This window comes from Cherax quadricarinatus, chromosome 98 (genome assembly GCF_038502225.1).
Source record: "Cherax quadricarinatus isolate ZL_2023a chromosome 98, ASM3850222v1, whole genome shotgun sequence".
NCBI classification, from domain to species: Eukaryota; Metazoa; Arthropoda; class Malacostraca; order Decapoda; family Parastacidae; genus Cherax; species Cherax quadricarinatus.
Window position 1 is genome coordinate 5,782,403 of NC_091389.1, and position 21,355 is coordinate 5,803,757.

The 21,355-nt window shown below is 39.4% G+C and overlaps 1 protein-coding gene across 1 annotated transcript in view; it reads left to right on the forward strand.

The window, feature by feature from the left end:
* The window catches only part of LOC128702553 (dynactin subunit 1-like), a 236,683-nt gene that overhangs the window by 152,739 nt on the left and 62,589 nt on the right, over positions 1-21,355 (forward strand). Inside the window, exons 13-19 of the mRNA XM_070105266.1 lie at positions 2,443-2,457; positions 6,625-6,687; positions 6,832-6,882; positions 12,472-12,662; positions 12,821-12,958; positions 14,222-14,407; positions 15,514-15,757. Of these exons, the coding sequence (XP_069961367.1) occupies positions 2,443-2,457; positions 6,625-6,687; positions 6,832-6,882; positions 12,472-12,662; positions 12,821-12,958; positions 14,222-14,407; positions 15,514-15,757 (888 nt within the window). The remainder of the gene's footprint in view (positions 1-2,442; positions 2,458-6,624; positions 6,688-6,831; positions 6,883-12,471; positions 12,663-12,820; positions 12,959-14,221; positions 14,408-15,513; positions 15,758-21,355) is intronic.

Here is a 21,355-nt window from a genome sequence, read left to right on the forward strand (position 1 = left end):
AAGAGTTTTTACGAGGATAGTGAGGCTCAAGTTAGAGTATGTAGGAAAGAGGGAGATTATTTTCCAGTAAAAGTAGGCCCTAGACAAGGATGTGTGATGTCACCGTGGTTGTTTAATATATTTATAGATGGGGTTGTAAGAGAAGTAAATGCGAGGGTCTTGGCAAGAGGCGTGGAGTTAAAAGATAAAGAATCACACATAAAGTGGGAGTTTCCACAGTTGCTCTTTGCTGATGACACTGTGCTCTTGGGTGATTCTGAAGAGAAGTTGCAGAGATTGGTGGATGAATTTGGTAGGGTATGTAAAATTCGGGGAAACCGGCGGGCCCGGATTTGAGTCCGGGAGAGGGGAAAAGTGCCTGCACTTAAAGGAGGGTGAAGTTGCGTTTAAAAACTGTGGGAAAAGCCCCCCAAAAGACAGGATATAATAAAAGTTTTTTTTTGGGGGACCCTCCTTGGTGAAACACATGTGTTAATAATAAAAAAAATGTTTCCTGCCAGGGCTCAGCACCCCCTGTGAAAAAACCCCGGCGAAGGGCTGGGAAAAATTATGAAATGTATTTGTCTTACTACTGACCCCCACTCCCTTTTCCCCAAACTTTAGGAGAATGAACATAAAGTGTTTCAGCCCCCTTGGGACCTTTTCTGATTTGGACTGGTTATTTTCCCAAAGCGGACCATTGAATGTCAGGGGAAATTGATTGTTGCATTTTAGTTTTTTTCAACAAATTAATTTTGAGTCTCACAGTAAACATATTTTGACAGTCACTTTGATGCTCTTGTCCATCTTTTTAAATTTTTTTTGGGTTTGTGTTATAAAAACAGTCTATTTGATTTTCTGAGGGAAACGTTTTCAAAATTCAGTTGACTTTATTTTGACCCCATTACTGATGGAAAACATTTCTAAACACTTAGTTGACTTTATTTTGATTTATTTTTTATTTCATTTTTTTTTTTTCAAAAGGGGGCCGCTCCACGGAGGGGAAAAAAAAAAAAAACCCCCAAAAAAAAATTTTCATTTTTAACACTCACCACATAAAATTATACTGTTTTTTAAGAGGTGTAGAATACAACATTTTGAACATGAAAAGATAAAAAATATCCCCCAAACCCCAATACCCCAAACCCCCTCCTTTAAAAGTCAGGATTTTTCATTTCCCAGGACTCAATATATTAAAAAAAAAACCGGTTTTTCCTGAACCCCTTCACTAAATATTCCCCTGCTCCCCTCCAACGTCCGGTCCCAAGTATCATTGTCTCCATTCACTTATCAAACCGCCATCCGCCGGGAAGTCCCCCCCTCCCTACAAAACCCCCTTCCCCCTTTTTCCAAACCCCTTTTCGGAGCCCCCACCCCCCCCCCGTTTATATGTTTCCATTTTCTACTTTGACCCATTTTTTAAATGACCAAACCACCAAAAACCCCCCTTCTCCCCTCTTTAATACTTTTTCCCCCCCTTCTCAAATTTCCCTAATTTTTTTTATAATATTTACCCACACATTCCCCTTAGACAGGACATCTCCACTCCTCCAGCCCCCTCCGCTTTTACCCCCCAATTTCACCCCATAAGAGTTTTGGGCCTCTTTCTTTCAACTTTCCCCTTCTTTCTCCATAGAAAAAGTTTTTGACCACATATATCCGCCCCCTCCCTTTTTTTCCCCATCAATTCTTGTTTAAACCCTCATCCCAAAAAACCCACCCCGACCGCCCCCCAATATCTGAAACATTCCTTTTTCCCCATATCCTCCTCCCCAATTTGATATCAATTTTTTCTTTATCTAAATCATTTGATCCCCCTCATCCCCTTATCTTTTCTATGTTCCTTTAAATTTTCTCCACACACATTCTCAAACTCATCCACTAACCTTTAAATTTTTTTTAGAATCCCCCATAAGCACATTCATCAGAAAAAAATAACTTGTCTTCCATTTAATTTGTTTCCCCAAATTTCCTCCCCTCCCCCAACACCTTTTTTTTTTCCCATCTAAAATATTTAAAAAACCCATGGTGACATTACATCCCTGTCTAAGACCTCCGAGTATTCCCCCTTCTTCTACACACACACCCCCAAAAAAAAAATATATATATATATATATATATATATATATATATTATATGATATGTATTTATATATATATATATATATATATATATATATATATATATATATATATTATACACAGAAGGCCAGTTTTATTTCACTACCACATTTTTTTTAAAATTATGAAAAATTTCCTATAGGCTCCCCCCCTGATTTTTAATAGTCCCCGCCACCTTGTTTGTTTACTTTCTTCGGACTAGTAAGCACTAAGTCTCCTTTTTGTCTAAACCCCAAAATTTTCAAATGTTTTTTTATTTATATTTTATTTCCTGTAATTATATTTTTATACCTGTACAAAAAAACCATACTTGCTGGCATGAGGTACACATTAAAATCATGAGTGTTTTATGTCTCCAGCGCCATTTTAAAATTAAATAATAATCTTTCCCTCATTTAAATTTAAATATTACGTTAAATACATTTTCATTAATCCATTATATTTTTTTTCAAAATTATATAAAAAAACCCAAATAACATAAAAGATGAAAAACACACTGAAAATAAATAAAAAAATATGAGATGGGGAGCACACTTTAAAACCCCATATTAGAAATTTAAAAATAATAATAATAATAATAATCACGAGTCTTATTAAATTTGTATTTGTTAATATACACATTTTCTTAACCCCTCCATGATTTTTCAAAATTATATAAAAACCGAATAACATAAAAAAAATAAAAATACCCCCCCAAATGAATAAATAAACAAAAATTGAGTTTAATGGATATTTTTAAAAGTGATCCAAGAAAAAATTTTCTAATCTAACAAGGGAAAAATGTCTTAAGGGGTAACTGTAGAAAATTATTCCTTTGATTTTGTAAGATTCAGGTATCAAAATACGTTACATAGTTTATCATAATACAACATATGTGTAAAAAAAACCTAGGAAAACCCCAAAAAAGTCAGAGGGGACTTATTTCCATTGCCTTACTCAGACCATCATTTCTTCTAAAAATGTTTTACATGAGAATGGGGTGTTCCTTTTTTTTTTGCTGTTCAATGAAGACAACCTGTCAAATGTAATTTTAACAAACCAGCTTCCTTTGTTTAAAAACTTACCTTGCCGTTTTTTTAAAAACTCTGCCCTGTCCCTCTCTCATGCCTCATTCTTTCTCTCTCTCATTTATTTTTATCTCATTTACTTCCCCCTGACCCTACATTAAATACAAATTTTTTAAGGAAAGAAATGAGTAAACTTATTACATTTTTCCCGGATGTTAAATATCATGGAATATAGGGTGGTTTTGGAACCCGGGGGCACCTACATACCACATTTTTTTTTACAAAAATACTACTCATTCCCCTATATTTTAAGGTAGAAATGGTGCTGTTTTTTTTTTTTTTTTTTTCCACGCGATTCCCCCCAAGGCAGGGGGGCAAAAAAAAAATTTTCCATCATTCACTCCATCACTGTCTTGCCAAAAAGGGGGCTTTTAGTTTTAACTGAACATTCCCCCTCCTTCAGGTGCGGCACGGGCCCCTTTCCCAGAACTCAAGTCCGCCTCCCGGTTTCTGAATCCCTTGTTTTTTTCCCACCTCCAAAACGTCAAGTTTAAAAACCATTTGTCTCATTCCCCCTATCAAACAGCCCCGCCTGCAAATCCAAACCCCTCCCAAAAACCCCCTTTTCCCCCCCCCTCCAACCCTTCCTGGGCGCCCTACCCCCTTCCCTTTCCCACTCAGACTGATACCTTTAAATCATTCTTTTTGCCCATTCTCCCATGTCAACCCCCTCAACACCCCCTCACCCCTTTGGACAACAGTTTTGGAATCCCCCTCCTCCTAATTTAAACTCGAATTCTCGTTATATTCACCAAAATTGCCCTCAGACGGCATCCCACTGCCCCCAGCCTTCCTGCTGCAAATTCATCACCCACCCCCACACCCATAAGGCGTTGGTAAAACTTCCCTCATACTTTCCCCTTTTTTGCCCCCAAGGACAAAAGTTCTTTTCTCCGACCCCCAAATTACCCTCACTTTTTCCCTACACTAGGTTTCACCTCATCTTTTTTTTCCCCATCCGCTGACACGCCCCTCCAAAATCGTTTTCCACCTCTCCATACTTCCCCTCCAATCTGATATTCAATCTTTCATCACTAATTTTTTTGTTATCCTCTAATTACTTTTTCCTGTATTCCCCTTTTTTTCTTTTGCAACCCTACAAATTCACCCACCAATCTCTGAAACTTCTTTAGAATCCCCCAAAGAGCACAGTGTCATCAGCAAAGAGCAGCTGTGACAACCCCCATTTTGGGGGTTTTTCTTTTTTTTTTCTCCACGCCCAAAACCTGGATTTATTTCTCTTACCCCCCCATCTATAAATATATTAAACAACCACGGTGACATCACACATCCTTGTCTAAGGCCTCTTTACGGGGGAAAAAATTTCCCCTCCAACATCCAAACGGCCTCCTTCCTGAAAAACTCTTCCTCCCTTTTCAAAGCCCTCCTCCACACCATACACTTGAAACATCTGCCATTCCCCTATCCACCCTGTCATCCCTTTTCCAAATCCAAAAAATAAAGACCTTTTGCCTTATAAAAACTGTTCACTTTTGTTTCACTGAAAAACCCCGGTCCACCCCCTACCCTAAAGCCTTTGTTCATCTGCATCCTTTTCCCCGCTTATTTAATTCTTTCAATTATAATTTCCCAAACACTTTCCAAGGTCACTCAACAGACTTATCCCCATAATTTTTGACTCTCTTTTATCCCCCTTTTAAAAAGGAACTTATCCTCTGCCAATCCTAGTCCTTTCCCTCTTCCTCATTTTTAAAAAGTACCAACCACCCCCAAAAACTATACCCCCATCCCCAAACATTTCTATCATCCCATCAATCCCGGCTCCCTTTCCCCCTTTTTCATTTTACCATGCCTAACTTCCCCACCCCCAAACTGGCTCTTCCTCACCCCTACAAGATTTATTCCCCCTTTCCCCTATCACGAAATCACACCCTATCTTCATAAATTTAACACCTCAAAATTTTCCCTTCCATCTTAATATCAACTCCCCATTTAATAACTCTCCTCCTATTTTTCCCAAAACCCATTTGTTCTCTATTTTTTAACTTGTTAACTATAAAAATTTTTTTTTATTTTCAAAAAATTTTTGATAACATCTACCTCTCTCATTTTTTTTTTTTACATTGTTTCCCCAACTCTCAACCCTTCTCTTTTCCCCCATATACCTTCCTCCTTCATCATTCTATTTTGTAAAAATTTCTCTATCCCCTTTTTCTCTTACTCTTTTTCATCATCTTTCCCCCTCTCCTCTTCCTCCCCCCCTTTCCTTTAACACAAACTTCTGCTGAACATCCTTTTTTAAACCTACCCCAACCCTTACCCATTCCTATGCTCTCATTCCCCATCATCCCAATAGCTTTTTATTCTTCCCCAAACTGCCCCCTTTTTTTGTTTATAAACCTTCCCCTCTCTTCCCTGATGCTTCTTTTCTTTGTATCCATCCTTTTTACCTCAGTGTTTACAACTAGAAAGGATCTGATATATCTTGGCCCTCTATAAACATGCACCCCAAGTCTCTCAACATTTTTTTATCTAAAAACATAAAAACAAACTCGTCATTCTCATTATTGTATTTTATTTATCCTTTTTTTTAAAAATATTATTCCTAACAAACCCTTCTATAAAAAGTTAATAAAAGGGGCCCCATTATCATTTAACCCCCGGGCCCCCCAAACTTACCTCCCCCCCTCTCTAAAGTTTCTCCATTTTGATTAAAGTCCCCTACCACATTACTTCATTTCAAACCCTTAAATTCATTAACATCTCCCAAAATCTCTCCCCTCTGACCTCTTTCCGGGTGAAACAGTTTATTATGACCCATTTTGCACCCAACCTTTACTTTAATCCACAAAACTTGAATTTAACATTCATTTCTCTTTTCCCCTTTCCATAACTGATCATTTCTTACCAACTTCCTTTGCTCTTCTCTCAGTCCCCAGATTTAATCATTTTTTTCCCCCATGAAACTCTCCCCCCCCTTCCTTTTTTTTGAAGGACACCCAACTTCTTTTCATTTAAAATCAGCAATCATCTGTTTCTTTACCCTACACCCCACCTTTAAACAACCCAGTTTTATAAGTTTTTTTTTCTTTTTTAGTAATTTTGAAAAAAGTTACTAGCCCATTGCCCCCCTTTTTAGTGCCCCCCAAATCCCCCAAATTTTACGGGGGAAAAGATTTTTTTCCACTTCCCCGGACAATAGAAGAAAAAAAAAAGAACAAGAGCTATTTAGAAAAAGGAAAAAAAACCCAGATTTTATATATATGCATGTCGTTCTGTGAAGTGTGACCAAAGGTAGGGGTGCAAATATCCCTTTATCTTGGTGTTTATGAGACAAAAAAAGAAACCAGCAATCCCCCATCATCAAAAAAATTACAGGTTTTGTTTTCCCGTCATCCGGACGGGAGTACTTTGGGGGGTTGTTCTAACCTCACCTATATATTATATATATATTTGTGTGTGTGTGTTTTAAATTTTTATTTTTTTCGTTTCACAAGGGGCTCACAGCAAGGCTATAGACATGGAACTGAGGAGACTTGAGGTGGCTCAAGCCAACCCGCATTCTGACCTGACTCAAAAATCCCCATAACTTCATTTTAAGGAGGTGACTGTCTTTACCTTCTCTGTTCTTGTACCTGACTCAGTACAAACCTGATAACTTCATGTCTAGGGGAAGTAGGTGACATGTTTTGTACCTGACTCCTATATCTTGTACCTGACTCAGTACAAACCTGATAACTTCATGTCTAGGGGAGGTAGGTGACATGTTTTGTACCTGTCTCGTGCATGTCGTGTATGTGTCTCATACATGTCTTGTACCTGACTCATACATGTCTTGTACCTGTCTCATACATGTCGTGTATGTGTCTCATACATGTCTTGTACCTCTGAATACAATGGATTGTATAAGTACATCAAAACACTAAAGGGAACAGGGGCTAAAATCCCCTTTCAAAATTAAACCTCTTCCTTATATAAAATTTCACTAAATTTTTTAGAGTCCTGTACAGTGGACCCCCAACCGAATTTAAACCATTCCCGAACTCCTTTAAAAAAAAATCTTTGTCAAGTTTTTCCCCAAAAGAAATAATAAATAAATTAATGTAAACATCCCCCAAAAAACAGGGCCCCCTTAGAATTTTTTTCAAAATATGTTCAGGGGCAAAAATTTTTCCATAGGGAAAATTGTAAATAGAAGTCCCTTTCAGACCCCAAACATCATTCAAACGCCTTAAATAAATACAATAATTGGTGTTTGGGGGGGGTTGGCCCGGGGGGCCCCTTTTTGAAAAAAAATTTTCCACATGAAAATTAATTTTAATAAAACAAACTGAAGAAGACATGCACAGTTTCATGACACTTACCTTTGGAAGATCTGGGTGATTGATGGGTGGGAGGAGGGGGGCATTGATTTTTAGTGTTTAGATGGGAATCCCTTTCCCTTTGCACTTGAGGTAGGTCTTTTCTGGGGGTTTCTTCCCCTTTTCTTTTAATGCCATAAACCCGCTTCAGATCCTGGATTCTTTGCACAACAAAACTGTCCATAGAGGTTCCTTTTTTTCCTTTATCAAGGCACAAATTGTGTTAAAAAGTTTACCACCCCAAAACTGTGGGGGATTTCATCCATAAGGTTTCATTTGCCCATTGCACAGATTTCCAATCTTTTAAGAAACCTTTTACCCCCCTCCCCTCCTCAAGCAGTTTCCCGGTGTGGCCTCTTCTGTTTAAGATGCTCTGCAGCCATCAGTGGTTGTTTCATTGTCCTCCCCCACCAACCTTCACATCCTCCCACTAACCCCTTTACCAATAGGCACTAGTTCCCCGGCATTTTTTCCGTTCACCGGGGGTCAACGTTGGGTGACCTGGGGACAAGATTAAGGGCCCCAATGGAAATATTTAGACAGTCCTCGATGATGCCACTTTTTTGGGTTTTCCGGGTGGCTAACCCCCCCTTTTCTTCCGGTAATTGTTTCAGTTTAAACACCAACAACACTCTCCACATCTTGAGACAGCTGATGGGGTGGCCAACAACAACTGACTTTTCACAACCTGCCCTTTGCAAAAACAACTTCCAAAATTTCCGCTTACCAAAAATTTGCGATGGTTGATTGGGGTTTATTATACAACCCGACCAGCTCAGAGACATACTCCACTTTTTTACTTAGCAATGATCTCTTTTTTCATCTCCTATAATTCTCACCCTTTTTGAGGGGGTTGGGACTAGAACTTTTTTGGGGCCCTGGTACTTATTTTTCAGGCAATCACTACAAAACTGTGATAATAAAGAAATGTTCCAGTTTTATGTTTAAAAGGGCCGTGGCTGGCCCCTTTTTAAAAACTGACCCGGGGCAATGAGGGCCAGGCCCAAAGGGAGCGTTATGGAAGCGCGTGTGGGTTTTTAAAACCAGTTGAGGCAAATTTTGCGTTAAAAAAGTTCGATGATTTATCGTTTATGCCATCGCGGTTGAGGGTCCATGATATTAAAAAAGATGAAAAGTTTCACTATAATCGGAAAAACATATTAGTAGTAAATAAAATTTTGATGGAAACTTGTATTACTGGAAATAATTTATCAAAAAGGTTTTTGGGCCCTTTTCAGTATGAAAAATGGTAAAAAAGGTTTTTTTATGATCAAATATAAACCCCGTGGGCCCCGGGTTCTTTTTTTCATTCCAAAATATGTTCAGTCCATCTGCCGAATTTGTTCCCCAAAGGGAAAATTGTAGTAGATTGTCTTTCAGCCCCAAACATCCCCCCCATAAATAAACATAATTCTTCCCTTGGGAGGTTCGTTGCGGGGGCCACTGTGTTACTATAACTAAAACACCCTCCTCATTTTGATGGAGTTCCTTCCTAGGACCAAGTCAAAAAAATTTTTAAGAGGAAGCATACTATAATTAGTGGGTTTGTTTCCGTTTTTTATATTGTTTTGTCCCCTTTTTACCATTTATTATGTTTTTAGTATTAAACACTGGGATTCAAAAATTTTTTAAAAAAATTTTTAAAGAGTTTTCTGTATATTTAAAAAACAGAATAAGGGAAAACGACTCAAAATACATTATTTAGGTATATACTGGTAAGAGAGCCCCTGAAGTCCAGTTTGGAAATGAAACGCTGAGGGGAGAGGCTGGGTATGAAAAGTCAACAGGCGAATACAAGTTATGGACTTGCCACCTTCGTGCTGGATAATTATCCTAGTTTCATCTACAAAGTACAGTAGGACTCCCATATCTGCAGGAGATATGTTCCGAGGACCTACCATGAACACTGGGAAGTTAGTCAGGGGGAAAAAGGGGTTGTTTATGGTTTTCATTTAGAAGAAAGGGTCAAAGTGAATGACAGGAAAGTATAAACTTTGGGGAAAGAGGGGGGGGTCTCAAAGGGTTGGAAAAAGGGGGGAAAAAAGGGGGTTTTGTGGGTGAGGGCTTGGGCTTCCGCGGCTGGGTGTTAGATAGGAGGAATGGAGAAAAAATTGGGGCCTGCATCTGTTGGGGTGTGAGCAGGGGAAAATTTATGAAGGGGTTCAGGGGAAACCGGGTTTTTTTTTATAGTCGGGCTTGAGTCCTGGGAAAAGGGAAATAAATGCCTGCACTTTAAAAGGGGGTTTGATATTCGTTGGGAAAGGGGAATTTTTGTATCTTTATATTTTATCCAAAATGTTGTATTCTGAAACACCCCCAAAGCAGTGATAATGTGGTGGGTGAAAGTGTTGAATGATGATAATTTTCTTTTGGGGGTTTTTTTCTTTTTTTGGGGCACCCTCCTGGGAGACGGCGACTTGGAAAAAAAAAAAAAATATTATATATATATATATATATATCATTTTTGTTTTAAAAACACCACCATCCCATTTAAAATTGCTAATTTTACCACTCGACTTAGACCTGTTTTAGCCCAAAATTTTTAAATAAACAAATTTTGTTTAAAAGTGTTTTTCAAATTACAGTATAAAAAAGTACTAACAAAAAAAAAGTAAGTAAAACATGAAAACCAAAATAAAACAATAAAAAAAAGTCATTCAAAAATGTTTTTTTGGGATTCAGTAGTAAATTGATTTAACCCTTTCAACTTCGACCCCTTTTTAAAAACCCAACCGTTTAAGTGGATGAAAAAGTACATACCTATTATAAAAATTTAATTAATAAATTATAAAAAAGTGGGGAAAATTTTCATTTTTCACTGATGGGAAGATTTTCCAGTTTTCCAGGTTTTTAAGAACTCCCCAAAATGGTTTTGAAACTAGGGTCTATGCCATAGTTCTGTGGCTTTGAAGCCAGAATCCGTACCATAGTACTACATGATGAGCTCACTCATAAGCTGTGAGCGGTGAACATAAGACTAAATATGATAGAATGGGTCGATGCAGTAAGTGTGCACCATATAAAATAAATCTTGAAGCGCACAGTGCATAATGAGGAGAAAATAATTGCAAATGTGTTTTTTATTTAAAACACCAACTTTGCGGTGTATTTTTGTATGTTTTTTGTGGTTATATTCTCGGTTTCTTGTTCTCATTTGGTAGAATGGAAGATATATTACAGAAATAGTGATGATTTTGAGGATGCAAAATAGCTTGAAATTGAGCTCAAAATAGCATAATTGTTCGATTTTTGCCAATGTTCAAGAGTAAACAAATCACGTCACACATCCAATACACGTCAGCTAGAGGGTCTGATATGCATTCATGAATGCACTGATATTATATATACAATTATTACAATATTTCATAGCAGTAACTTTTATTTTTGGTATGAATAGAGTTTTGAGACTCTATGACCGCGGGTTCAATCCCGGCCGGGGGTATGGTTAATAAAAAATCAAAATGGAATTCATCTGTAAACTCTGAGAATGCAATTAAAGAACAGAGGAAATGTTATTTTAGTGCCAGGAATGCCTGGTTTATACTGGATGTTATTTTGAAATCGGAAAATTTTGAAATTTGTGTTAAATTAGCCAAATTACCAATTTCTGATCACTTTATTGGGTAGTACAAGAATGGTATATAATACCGACAAGATGAAATTAAGACACATGTGCAACATCTGGGTATCTTTATTGTAGACGTTTCGCCAACCAGTGGCTTTATCAATACAAATTCCAGGACATAACTTGAAGACAGTAGAACTATGTACAGAAGATGAGGTAATCAGTCCCTCAACCTAGGAGTAGGTGCGAAGAGCACCGTAGTCTTGGAGATTCTGAAGCAGAAGCAAGGTGCCTGACGCTTATATACTAACGTCAGGTGGAAATGGGACGGGTAGCAGGCGAGGGCATAGTCACTGGTAGGCGGGATTCCCCAGTGGAAGTAGGTCCTTCCCAAAGAGATGGGTTAGTTGTAGTAGTAGTTGTCGTAGTCGTGAAGGTTATGTACATGTCCTTAGAATCAAGATACCATGATGTTGCAGTGTCTGACAAGTTGTGTAAGAATGGTATACAATACCGACAAGATGAAATTAAGACACATGTGCAACATCTGGGTATCTTTATTGTAGACTTGTCAGACACTGCAACATCATGGAATCTTGATTCTGAGGACATGTACATAACCTTCACGACTACGACAACTACTACTACAACTAACCCATCTCTTTGGGAAGGACCTACTTCCACTGGGGAATCCCGCCTACCAGTGACTGTGCCCTCATCTGCTACCCGTCCCATTTCCACCTGACGTTAGTATATAAGCGTCAGGCACCTTGCTTCTGTTTCAGAATCTCCAAGACTATGGTGCTCTTCGCACCTACTCCAAGGTTGAGGGACTGATTACCTCATCTTCTGTACATAGTTCTACTGTCTTCTAGTTATGTCCTGGAATTTGTATTGATAAAGCCACTGGATGGCGAAACGTCTACAATAAAGATACCCAGATGTTGCACATGTGTCTTAATTTCACTTTATTGGGTAGTTGAAATAGTTAATTGGGCAGTTTCTTGTTCTCAGTCGATAAAATAAAAGGCATACTAGCAAAATAGCTAAGAATTTTGTCAACTGGAACAATGTAATTGGCATAAAAATAAAATCCAAAATGGGTAAAATCGCCGATGCATGAATATCGCTGACGCAGCAAAATTCACAATAGCGTAAGTTTGTCAATTTTCCATCAGATTTCGTACTTTTTGTTTTATTACCTTCAAAAAAGATTCTCTATCATTTCATAAGAAACATTTTTTTTTTTCTTTCGAAAATTCTTGAACCGTGTGGACAAGTTTCAGATTGGGGCTCTGGACCGTGAAAGGGTTAAATTAAGTCCCTCCCCTTCCCAGTTGTTGTTGGTGACTACAATTGACTGTTGTTGATGTTAATGTTGTTGCAAATGACCAGAGGATGCGGCATTATGGTTGCAGGTGACCACGATGCAGTGTTGGTGTTGCTGCTGGTTGCAAGGTTGATCTGGAAGGCGGACATAGTGGTGGGTGGTGTAAGAGACAAGTATCCAGCGCCAGCAGTCATAGATCGCAATGCAATACTCAAGTCCCACTCCGTTGAGCAGTACGCGTTCTCTTCTAGACTACTACAACTCCTCTACACCTTGCAGGTGTGTTTCAACACTGCACCCATTGTACATACTGCAACACTTTAGTCATCATACATACTGCAACACTTAAGTGATACATACTGCAACACTTCAGTCATTATAGATATTACTTAGGATAACAAGTTAATGTTAGTCACTAACAGTAATTTGTCTAACAGACAATGTTGCATCAGTTTCAACATGTGTTGAACACTTGCAATGTTGATGTGTTGCTGAAGCTTGGAACACTATACCCGGAGCTGGCATCACACGAACGCAACATTGATTTCTGTGTTGATCTGCTCAGGAAGGACCAGGTTAGTTGAACATTGTTAGTCATTATTAACCATACACAAATAACCCGCACATAAAAGAGAGAAGCTTACGACGATGTTTCGGTCCGACTTGGACCATTTACAAAGTCACACTAACCAGAAGTGGAGCAGGACGGCTATATATAAGCAGTCCTGCTCCACTTCTGGTTACTGTGACTTCGTAAATGGTCCAAGTCGGACCGAAACATCGTCGTAAGCTTCTCTCTTTTATGTGCGGGTTATTTGTGTATCATTCCAGTTATGGTATTGTGCCTTTTTTTGTTATTATTAACCATATTGTTCATTACTATATTGCTCATTATTAACCATATTGTTCAGTATTATAGATATTGTTCATTGAATATATATTTTTTTTATCACATTGGCCATCTCCCACCAAGGGAGGGTGACCCCCCAAAAATAAACACTTTTACCATCATTCACACATAATCACTGTCTTTGCAGAGGGACTCGGATACGACAGTTTAGACGTCACTCCAAACAGCCAATATCCCAAACCCCTCCTTTAAAGTGCTGGCATTGTACTTTCTACCTCCAGGACTCAAGTCTGGCTAACTGGGTACCCTGAATCCCTTCATCTTCATTCACTCCTATCGAACATGCTCACACATGCCCGCTGTATGTCCAAGCTGCTTGCACACAAAACCTTTTTTTTTTTTTACCCCCTCCCTCCGTCCTTTCCTAGGACAACCTCTACCCTTCCTCCCCTTCACTACAGATTTATACACCCTCCAAGTCATCCTATTTTGCTCCATCCTCTCTAAATGACTAAACCACCTCAACAACCCTTCCTCATACCTACTCCTAATTTCCACACTACGAATTCTCTGCATAATACTTACTCCACACACATTACCCTTAGACACAACATCTCCACTGCCTCCAGCCTCCTCCTCGCTGCAGCATTCACAACCCATGCTTCACACCCATATAAGAGTGTTAGTACCACTGTACTCTCAAACATTCCCTTCTTTGCTTCCATGGATAATGTTCTTTGTCTCCACAGATACCTCGATGCACCACTCGCCTTTTTTCCTTCATCAATTCTATGGTTAAGTCAACTCCCAAATATCTGAACACATTCATCTCTTCCATACTCCCTCCCTCCAATCTGATATCCAATTTTTCTGTATCTAAATCATTTGATGCCCTCTTCACCTTACTCTTATCTATGTTCACTTTCAACCTTCTTCCTCTATTATTAACAGCACGAATCATTACTAACAATGTTGTTGATGTCACCAGCTGGACGAGAACATCCCAGTGGATGGACTTGAGAAGACAGTGACGTACTTCACTTCCCTGTACCCAGCTCACCTGGCATCACAGAAGTTGAACCATACCCTCTACCTCAGTGATGTAGCCCGGGTACTGTCCTCTGCTACTGATGCTACTTCCACCTACAGTGACACTGTGACTGTCTTAATGCATGTGAGTACTTACCCAGGTGATGCTGTATGTTGTAGCACTAGGAGGCTAGGATGATATTGTAACCAGGTGACACTGTAACAAAAGTAGTGTACTATAGTGTCTTCCTTTTAAAGAAGAGGAATTGATAAAAAAAATCCAGACTTCCCATTTATTATTATAATCTTTAATACAAACAAAAGTATCAACATTATAGAACAATATCTGTAACGTTGATTACTGACATTAATGTTCTCCCATCTACCCGTTCACCCTGATGGCAGAAACGACTTGGTTGATCCGTGCCCTTGATTTGCTGTTGTAACAACAACATGGTTGATCCATATCCTTGATCTACTGTTGCAGGAATGACTTAGTTGATCCACATCCTTCATCTACTGTTGTAGGAACAACATGGATGATCCACATCATTGATCTACTCTTGAAGGAATGACTTGGCTGTTGTAGGAAGGACATGGTTGATCTGTGTCATTAATCTTCTGTTGTAGGAAAGAAATATATGAAATGTGGCAGGATAATAATCTCAGTATTGCTGAGGTCTGCCGTCATGGCTGAAGGCAGCACAGCCATAAACATTGCAGTCAGAATCCATCGTAACAGTTTGGGGGAGGAAGTACAGCATCTCCATGTCCTAGTAAACCATTATTGCAACCCCACCTTATGATGGAGTGTGGGTACTTTGCAGTGCTCATTGTGTATGCAAGGTTGCATCTCCTGATGCAGGAAGGGCACCTCACCCTGCTTTGACCACCCTGAATTCACTGAAACATGGATTCACGTGATCACGTGACTCTCTTTTTGAACTTCCATGTAAACTGCATGTGTTGCATCTTCATCCTGGGTGTGGGTAGGGGCCCCCTTGTTGCATGTCACACCACCTAGGTATCATTATTCTGAAGGTACTTCCTGAACTAGGGGCTCTCAAGGTAGGTTCCTTGATGCTTGTGAGGGGTTCTTGAACTAGTAACTAGAACCCTCAAGGTAGGATTAGTACTCCCTGTGAATGCAATAATAATAATATTGACAAGGTAGTTTTCCCTGTACTTCGTGTCACAAACCTTCACTGTGTGATTGCATCGTTCATACTAACTTTTGTTCTACCCCCACAGCCACAACACGAGTCGTGCGACGTCGCTGTGCTCTGCCGGGATGTGAGTGATGCCTGCAAGGAGATGAAGGGTGCCGTGCGACGCGTGCGACGCCGCATGCCGCAGGACGGCTCTGTGGGACCACTCAACTTACCCCAGGAAGTGCAAGAAGCTTTGACAGCGGCACTCTGCAACATGAACAATGCTGCAAGAGCCCTCAGACATGTTATGAAGGCTTGCTTGCAACAAACTGCCCTACTGTCAGGTAAACTGCCCTTGCTACTATCAGGAAAACTGTCCTTGCTACTCTCGGGAAAGCACTTGTTCCTACTCTCAGGAAAACTATCCTTCCTACTCGCAGGAAAACTGTCTTTGCTGCTATCAGGTAACCTGCCCCTTGCTGCTATCAGATAACCTGCCCTTGCTGCTATCAGGTAAACTGTCCTTGCTACTATCAGGTAAACTGTACTTGCTACTATCGGGTAAACTGTACAGGTGCTCCTCGACTTGCGATGGGTTTACGTTCTGATAAATTCGTCATAAGTTGAAAATATCAATACAGTGGACCCCCGCTTAACGATCACCTCCCAATGTGACCAATTATATAAATGTATTTATGTAAGTGCATTTGTACGTTTATGTTTGAGGGTCTGAAATGGACTAATCTACTTCACAATATTCCTTATGGGAACAAATTCGGTCAGTACTGGCACCTGAACATACTTCTGGAAAGAAAAAATATCGTTAACCGGGGGTCCACTGTACAGTGGTCCCTCGCTTTTCATAGTTCTCGGCAATCGTAGATTTCGCCAATCATAGGGGTATTTTCGTATAAACATGGACTCGCTTTTCATAGGTTGACTCCCAAATAGTTCGTCCAGGACACGTACGCACGGTGTGAGCCGGGGAGGCCTCCCTACCCAGCCAGTCTGGCATTGTTTACCAGTGAGTGAAGGTCTCCTCAAGTGCTCCTACGAAATATTTCGTAATCCACTCATTTTAGTGCTTGCAATTACTAAATAAGCTACCATGGCTCCAAAGAAAGCTCCTAGTGCCAAGCCTGTGGTAAAGAAGGTGAGAAATATGTACAGTGACAAAGTCTTGGGCCATTTTAGGGAAGTGTTAAAGAGACGCCAGAAACAGAGCTCTCTCCACAGTTACTTTGCGAGACAGGACTAGAGTGACTCTCAAGGTGGTCCTAGTGGCATTAAGAAACAGAGAAGAGAAGCAACCCCAGAGAAGCAACTGGTACCTGAGGTGTTGCTGGAAGGAGGATTCCCCTTCCAAACTGTAAATAATCCAATCTCTCTCCTCCTCCAGTCTCCCATACACTAAGAAGAATCTCCAATAAAGGTAAGTGTTATGCTGTTAATGTTTCATTCATCATTTCCCATTGTATTGTTTATGTACTACATGTATATTTCATGTAAAAAAAATTTTTGTTTTAATACTTCTGGGTGTCAGGAACGGATTAATTGTATTTACATTATTTCTTATGGGGAAAATTGATTCGCAAATCGTAAATTTCGTTTATAGTAACGGCTCCAGGAATGGATTAATTACGAAAAACGAGGGACCACTGTAAGTCGAATATGATATGATAAATACTGTCACTGAATAAGTAAATAAACAAATAATTACTGTAACTAAATACCAGTATTGAAAAATAAATAAATGAATACAGGTTTTTCTTATCAATACCCGTACACTACTGTATGATGGTGATATTTCAAATTTACGTTGGTGTGATAGCATCATTGTAAAGTTTGAGTATTGTAAATCAAATCGTAACATCAAAATATCATATGTTGCACCATTATAGTCGAAATGTCGTAAGTCACGCCATTGTAAATTAAAAATATCGTAAGTCGAACCATCGTAAAGTCAAAGAAATACCGCAAAGTCAAAATATTGAAGTCGGATCATTGTAAAGCCAAAATGTCATTAACTGAACCATTGTAAAGTTGAAATACAGCTTCTCCTCACTTAACCCTTTCACTGTCAGTCCCTTAATATTACAGCTTTAAAGCCAGTGTCGGTCCCGTAATACTATGCCAAAACTCTAGCGGCTTCCAGTCTTGCGGGGGATAGCTGGTAGGCCTACATATGAGAGAATGGGTCTGAGTGGTCAGTGTGCGCAGTATAAAAAAAAATCCTGCAGCACGCAGTGCATAATGAGGAAAAAAAACTGCGATCGTGTTTTTGGTTTAACCCTTTGAGGGTTTCGGACGTATGTACTAGTATGGTTTACGCGCAGGGGTTTTTGATGTACTAGTACGCATAAATTCTAGTGCCATCAAATCTCACGGGAAAAGGCTGGTAGGCCTAGATGTGAGAGAATGGGTCTATGTGGTCGGTGTGCGTGGTAGAAAAAAATCTGGGACCCAGTGGTGCATTGTGGGAATGCCATCTTAGTACACAATATCCACCATGCCTCGCGGTAAGAAGTTCCTCACTCCTCGGCGAATTGGGACACTTTTGTTCCCCAGTGACAGTTCTAATACAGATGGAAGTGCCAGTGAAGATGAGTTTCAAGGTTTTGGTGAGGTTTTGACCGAAACTAATGACCATAATATCGGTAATAGTGAGGAAAACCCAGACGACCCTCAGCCTTCCACCTCTGGTGCTGGGCCGTCTTGTTCACGTTCAGTTGTACCAGAATCAAAGAGGAAACTCCTATTTTCCCAAATCCCAGACTCAGATGTGAGCATTTGTGATGATAGTGGTAGTGATTATGAACTACAAGCTCTAGAAAACAGTTCTAGTAGTGATAGTGAAGTGCAATATTCCCCAGTGAAGCGTCAGTATGTACTACGATATATGCGCTCTGGTAGTGTGCCATATGGTATTCCAAGGGGAAGGAGTACATCTCGGAGTACATCCCATGGCTGTACAACAGGAACAGACAGTGAAAATGACGATGATAGTGTTGCAATTGGGATGGAAAATGTGCGTGGTGGTGGTAGTGGTGGTGACGGCTGTGAGGCACCAGCAGTGGGCCATGCTGCCACCCACGCTGCCACCCACGCTGCTGCCTCAGCTGATCTACAACAAAGGCCACCATCTCCCACCCACCCACCACACCAGCCTCCACAACCACAACCGCAACAACCACAACCACCTGTCATTGACCAGTACCCACCAGCAGACCGCACCTGGGATTGGCAGGAAGCTGTCAATTTTGTTCCAAATGCCCACCAGTTTGATGACAGCCAAAGTGGAATACGGCCATCTTGTACACTTGGGAAACAATGCCACTGAACTGGAATGTTTCGAGTTATTCTTTGATGAACCCCTGATCGAAAGTATTGTCATGGAAAGCAACAGATACTACGAGTACACCATGGCAAACATAATACTTTCACCAAAATCACGTCTACACCAGTGGAAGGAGGCAACTGTGGCTGAGATGTATCTTTTTCTTTGCCACAATAATGCTTATGCCACATGTGTATAAACACAAAGTGAAATCATACTGGTCAACAGACCGCCTGATTGCAACCCCAGGATTCAGTGATATAATGCCAGTGAATCAGTTTGTGCTAATGTTACGTAGCTTCACTTCTCAGACAAAAACAGACCTGACAGAAATGACAGGCTATATAAGATTAGGCATGTGTTTGTGTATCTGAAAGAGAAATTCAATATGTATTTTTATCCCTTCAGGAAGCTTGATTCTGTTCAAAGGAAGACTCTCAAGCAGTACATACCAAGCAAGAGGAAACGCTTTGGTATAAAGTTGTTTGTGCTTTGTGAGTGTTACAGTGGTCTGGTATTGAATATTATTGTGTACACTGAAAGTTATACATTGCTAAATACCAGGAAGTTATTGGGCATCTCTGGTGATGTGGTTAGAACAATGATAGAACCATACCTTGGTAAGGGGCATATATTATATACTGATAACTGGTACACAAGCCCCTCACTCAGGGATTTTTTGCGAGTGAACATGACAGATGTGTGTGGCACAGTGTGAGTAAATCGGAAACATATGCCCAGGTTTGATGCTGGCACTTGTAGAGATGAGGTGCAGGCGTTTGCTGCCAATGACATCATGGCATTTCGGTGGCATGACAAACGAGACGTCACACTGTTGTCATCAGTTCACCCTAATGAAATGGCAGACACTGGCAGGCAGCATAGAGAGAACAATGAACCCATTCTAAAACCTGTAGCTGTGATTGATTACACCTTCAACATGCGTTCAGTGGACAAATGTGACATGCAGATTGGGTTTGCTGATTGTGTTCGCAAGAGTTATAAGTGGTACATCAAACTGTTTTTCCATCTTCTGGACATTTCCATGCTCAATGCTTATAATATGTATAAGATGAGGACCAGAAACAAACCACAGTACGGTGAATTCTGTTTGTCTGTCATCAGACAAATAGTATTCAAGTACCAAGGAACAGCACCCGCAATAGACCGCCCACCAAATTATCAACAACTACTTGCTCGTCTGAAGCATGGTGATCACTTCCTGGTAAAACTGCCCGCTACTGCTTTCAAGAAAAAGGCTCAGAAGAGGTGTTACGTCTGTTCACATACAAAAAAACGCCCACAACAACGCAGAGACACTCGTTTTATGTGTGAGGAGTGTAAAATACCACTGTGCATGACACCATGTTTCAAAGAGTTCCACAGGCTGCAGAACTTCTAGAAACATGTCCTGTGACTGTATATGTGTATATAAAATATAGAAAAATAGTAATAAACAACATTTCATATTGTTTGTTTGTGTAAATATTTTCTATAAACAAAATAATGACAACAGTGTTTATGCCCTTATTGTGTAGTATTGAAAAAAAAAAAACTTACAAAATACTGATCATGTTGGCCTCACAGGCCATAAAAGTTACTTGGAAAAAGAAAAATTAAAAAATAATAGAAATTAGTACATAAGAAAGTAAATAAAAGAATACCGGGAGACGGCAGTCGGTGATGTTGCCACATTGTCCCCCTTTTTCATCAACTTCACGCCTCCATATCTCCGTAAGTATTGATGGTAAAAAAAATTTGTTTAGCCTATAATATTTAGAAAAAAAAACTTTTTTTTTTTTTTTTTTTTTTTTTTTTTTTTTTTTTTTTTTTTTTTTTTTTTTTTTTTTTGAATTTGGCCGACCCTGAGAACGAGTCTCTGAGAGTACCAGCTGTATAGTCCTTGTGGCTTAGCGCTTCTTTTTGATTATAATAATAATCTGAGAGTACCTGTCGACCCTCAAAGGGTTAAAGCAGCAACTTTGCATTGTATTTTTGTATGGTATTTATAGTTGTATTCTCATTTTCATGGTCTCATTTGGTAGAATGGAAGATATAGTACAGAAACAGAGATGATTTTGAATAATTTACAGAACAAAAGTACCTTGAAATTGAGCTCAAATAGTGGAAATGTTTGATTTTTGCTGATGTTCAAGAGCAAACAAATCACGTCACACATCCATTACACGTCATATGGCGGGTCTAATATGCTTTCACAAATGCGCTGATATTATATATACCATTTTTACAATAATGCAGTAGTCTGAATAAGAGTAAATCTTCCATTTTTTTGTGAATATAAATTTAAAGTGGAAAGCAAGAGTAACAAGAGGGTCCTAGAAACATGACTAATGAACAGAGAAAATGGAAATGTTTGCATTGTTAATTCTGGACCCTATTTTGAAATAGGCCTTACTTGAATTTTATATGAATTTGGCCAAATTACCAATTTCTGATCACTTTATTGGGTAATTGAAATAAGTAAATGGGCAGTTTCTTGTACTCAGTTTATAGAACAAAAGGAGTTACAGTGAAATATCTATGAATAAAGTCAACTGGAACAATAGAATTGGCCCAAAATATGGCTCAAAGTGGGCAAAACTGC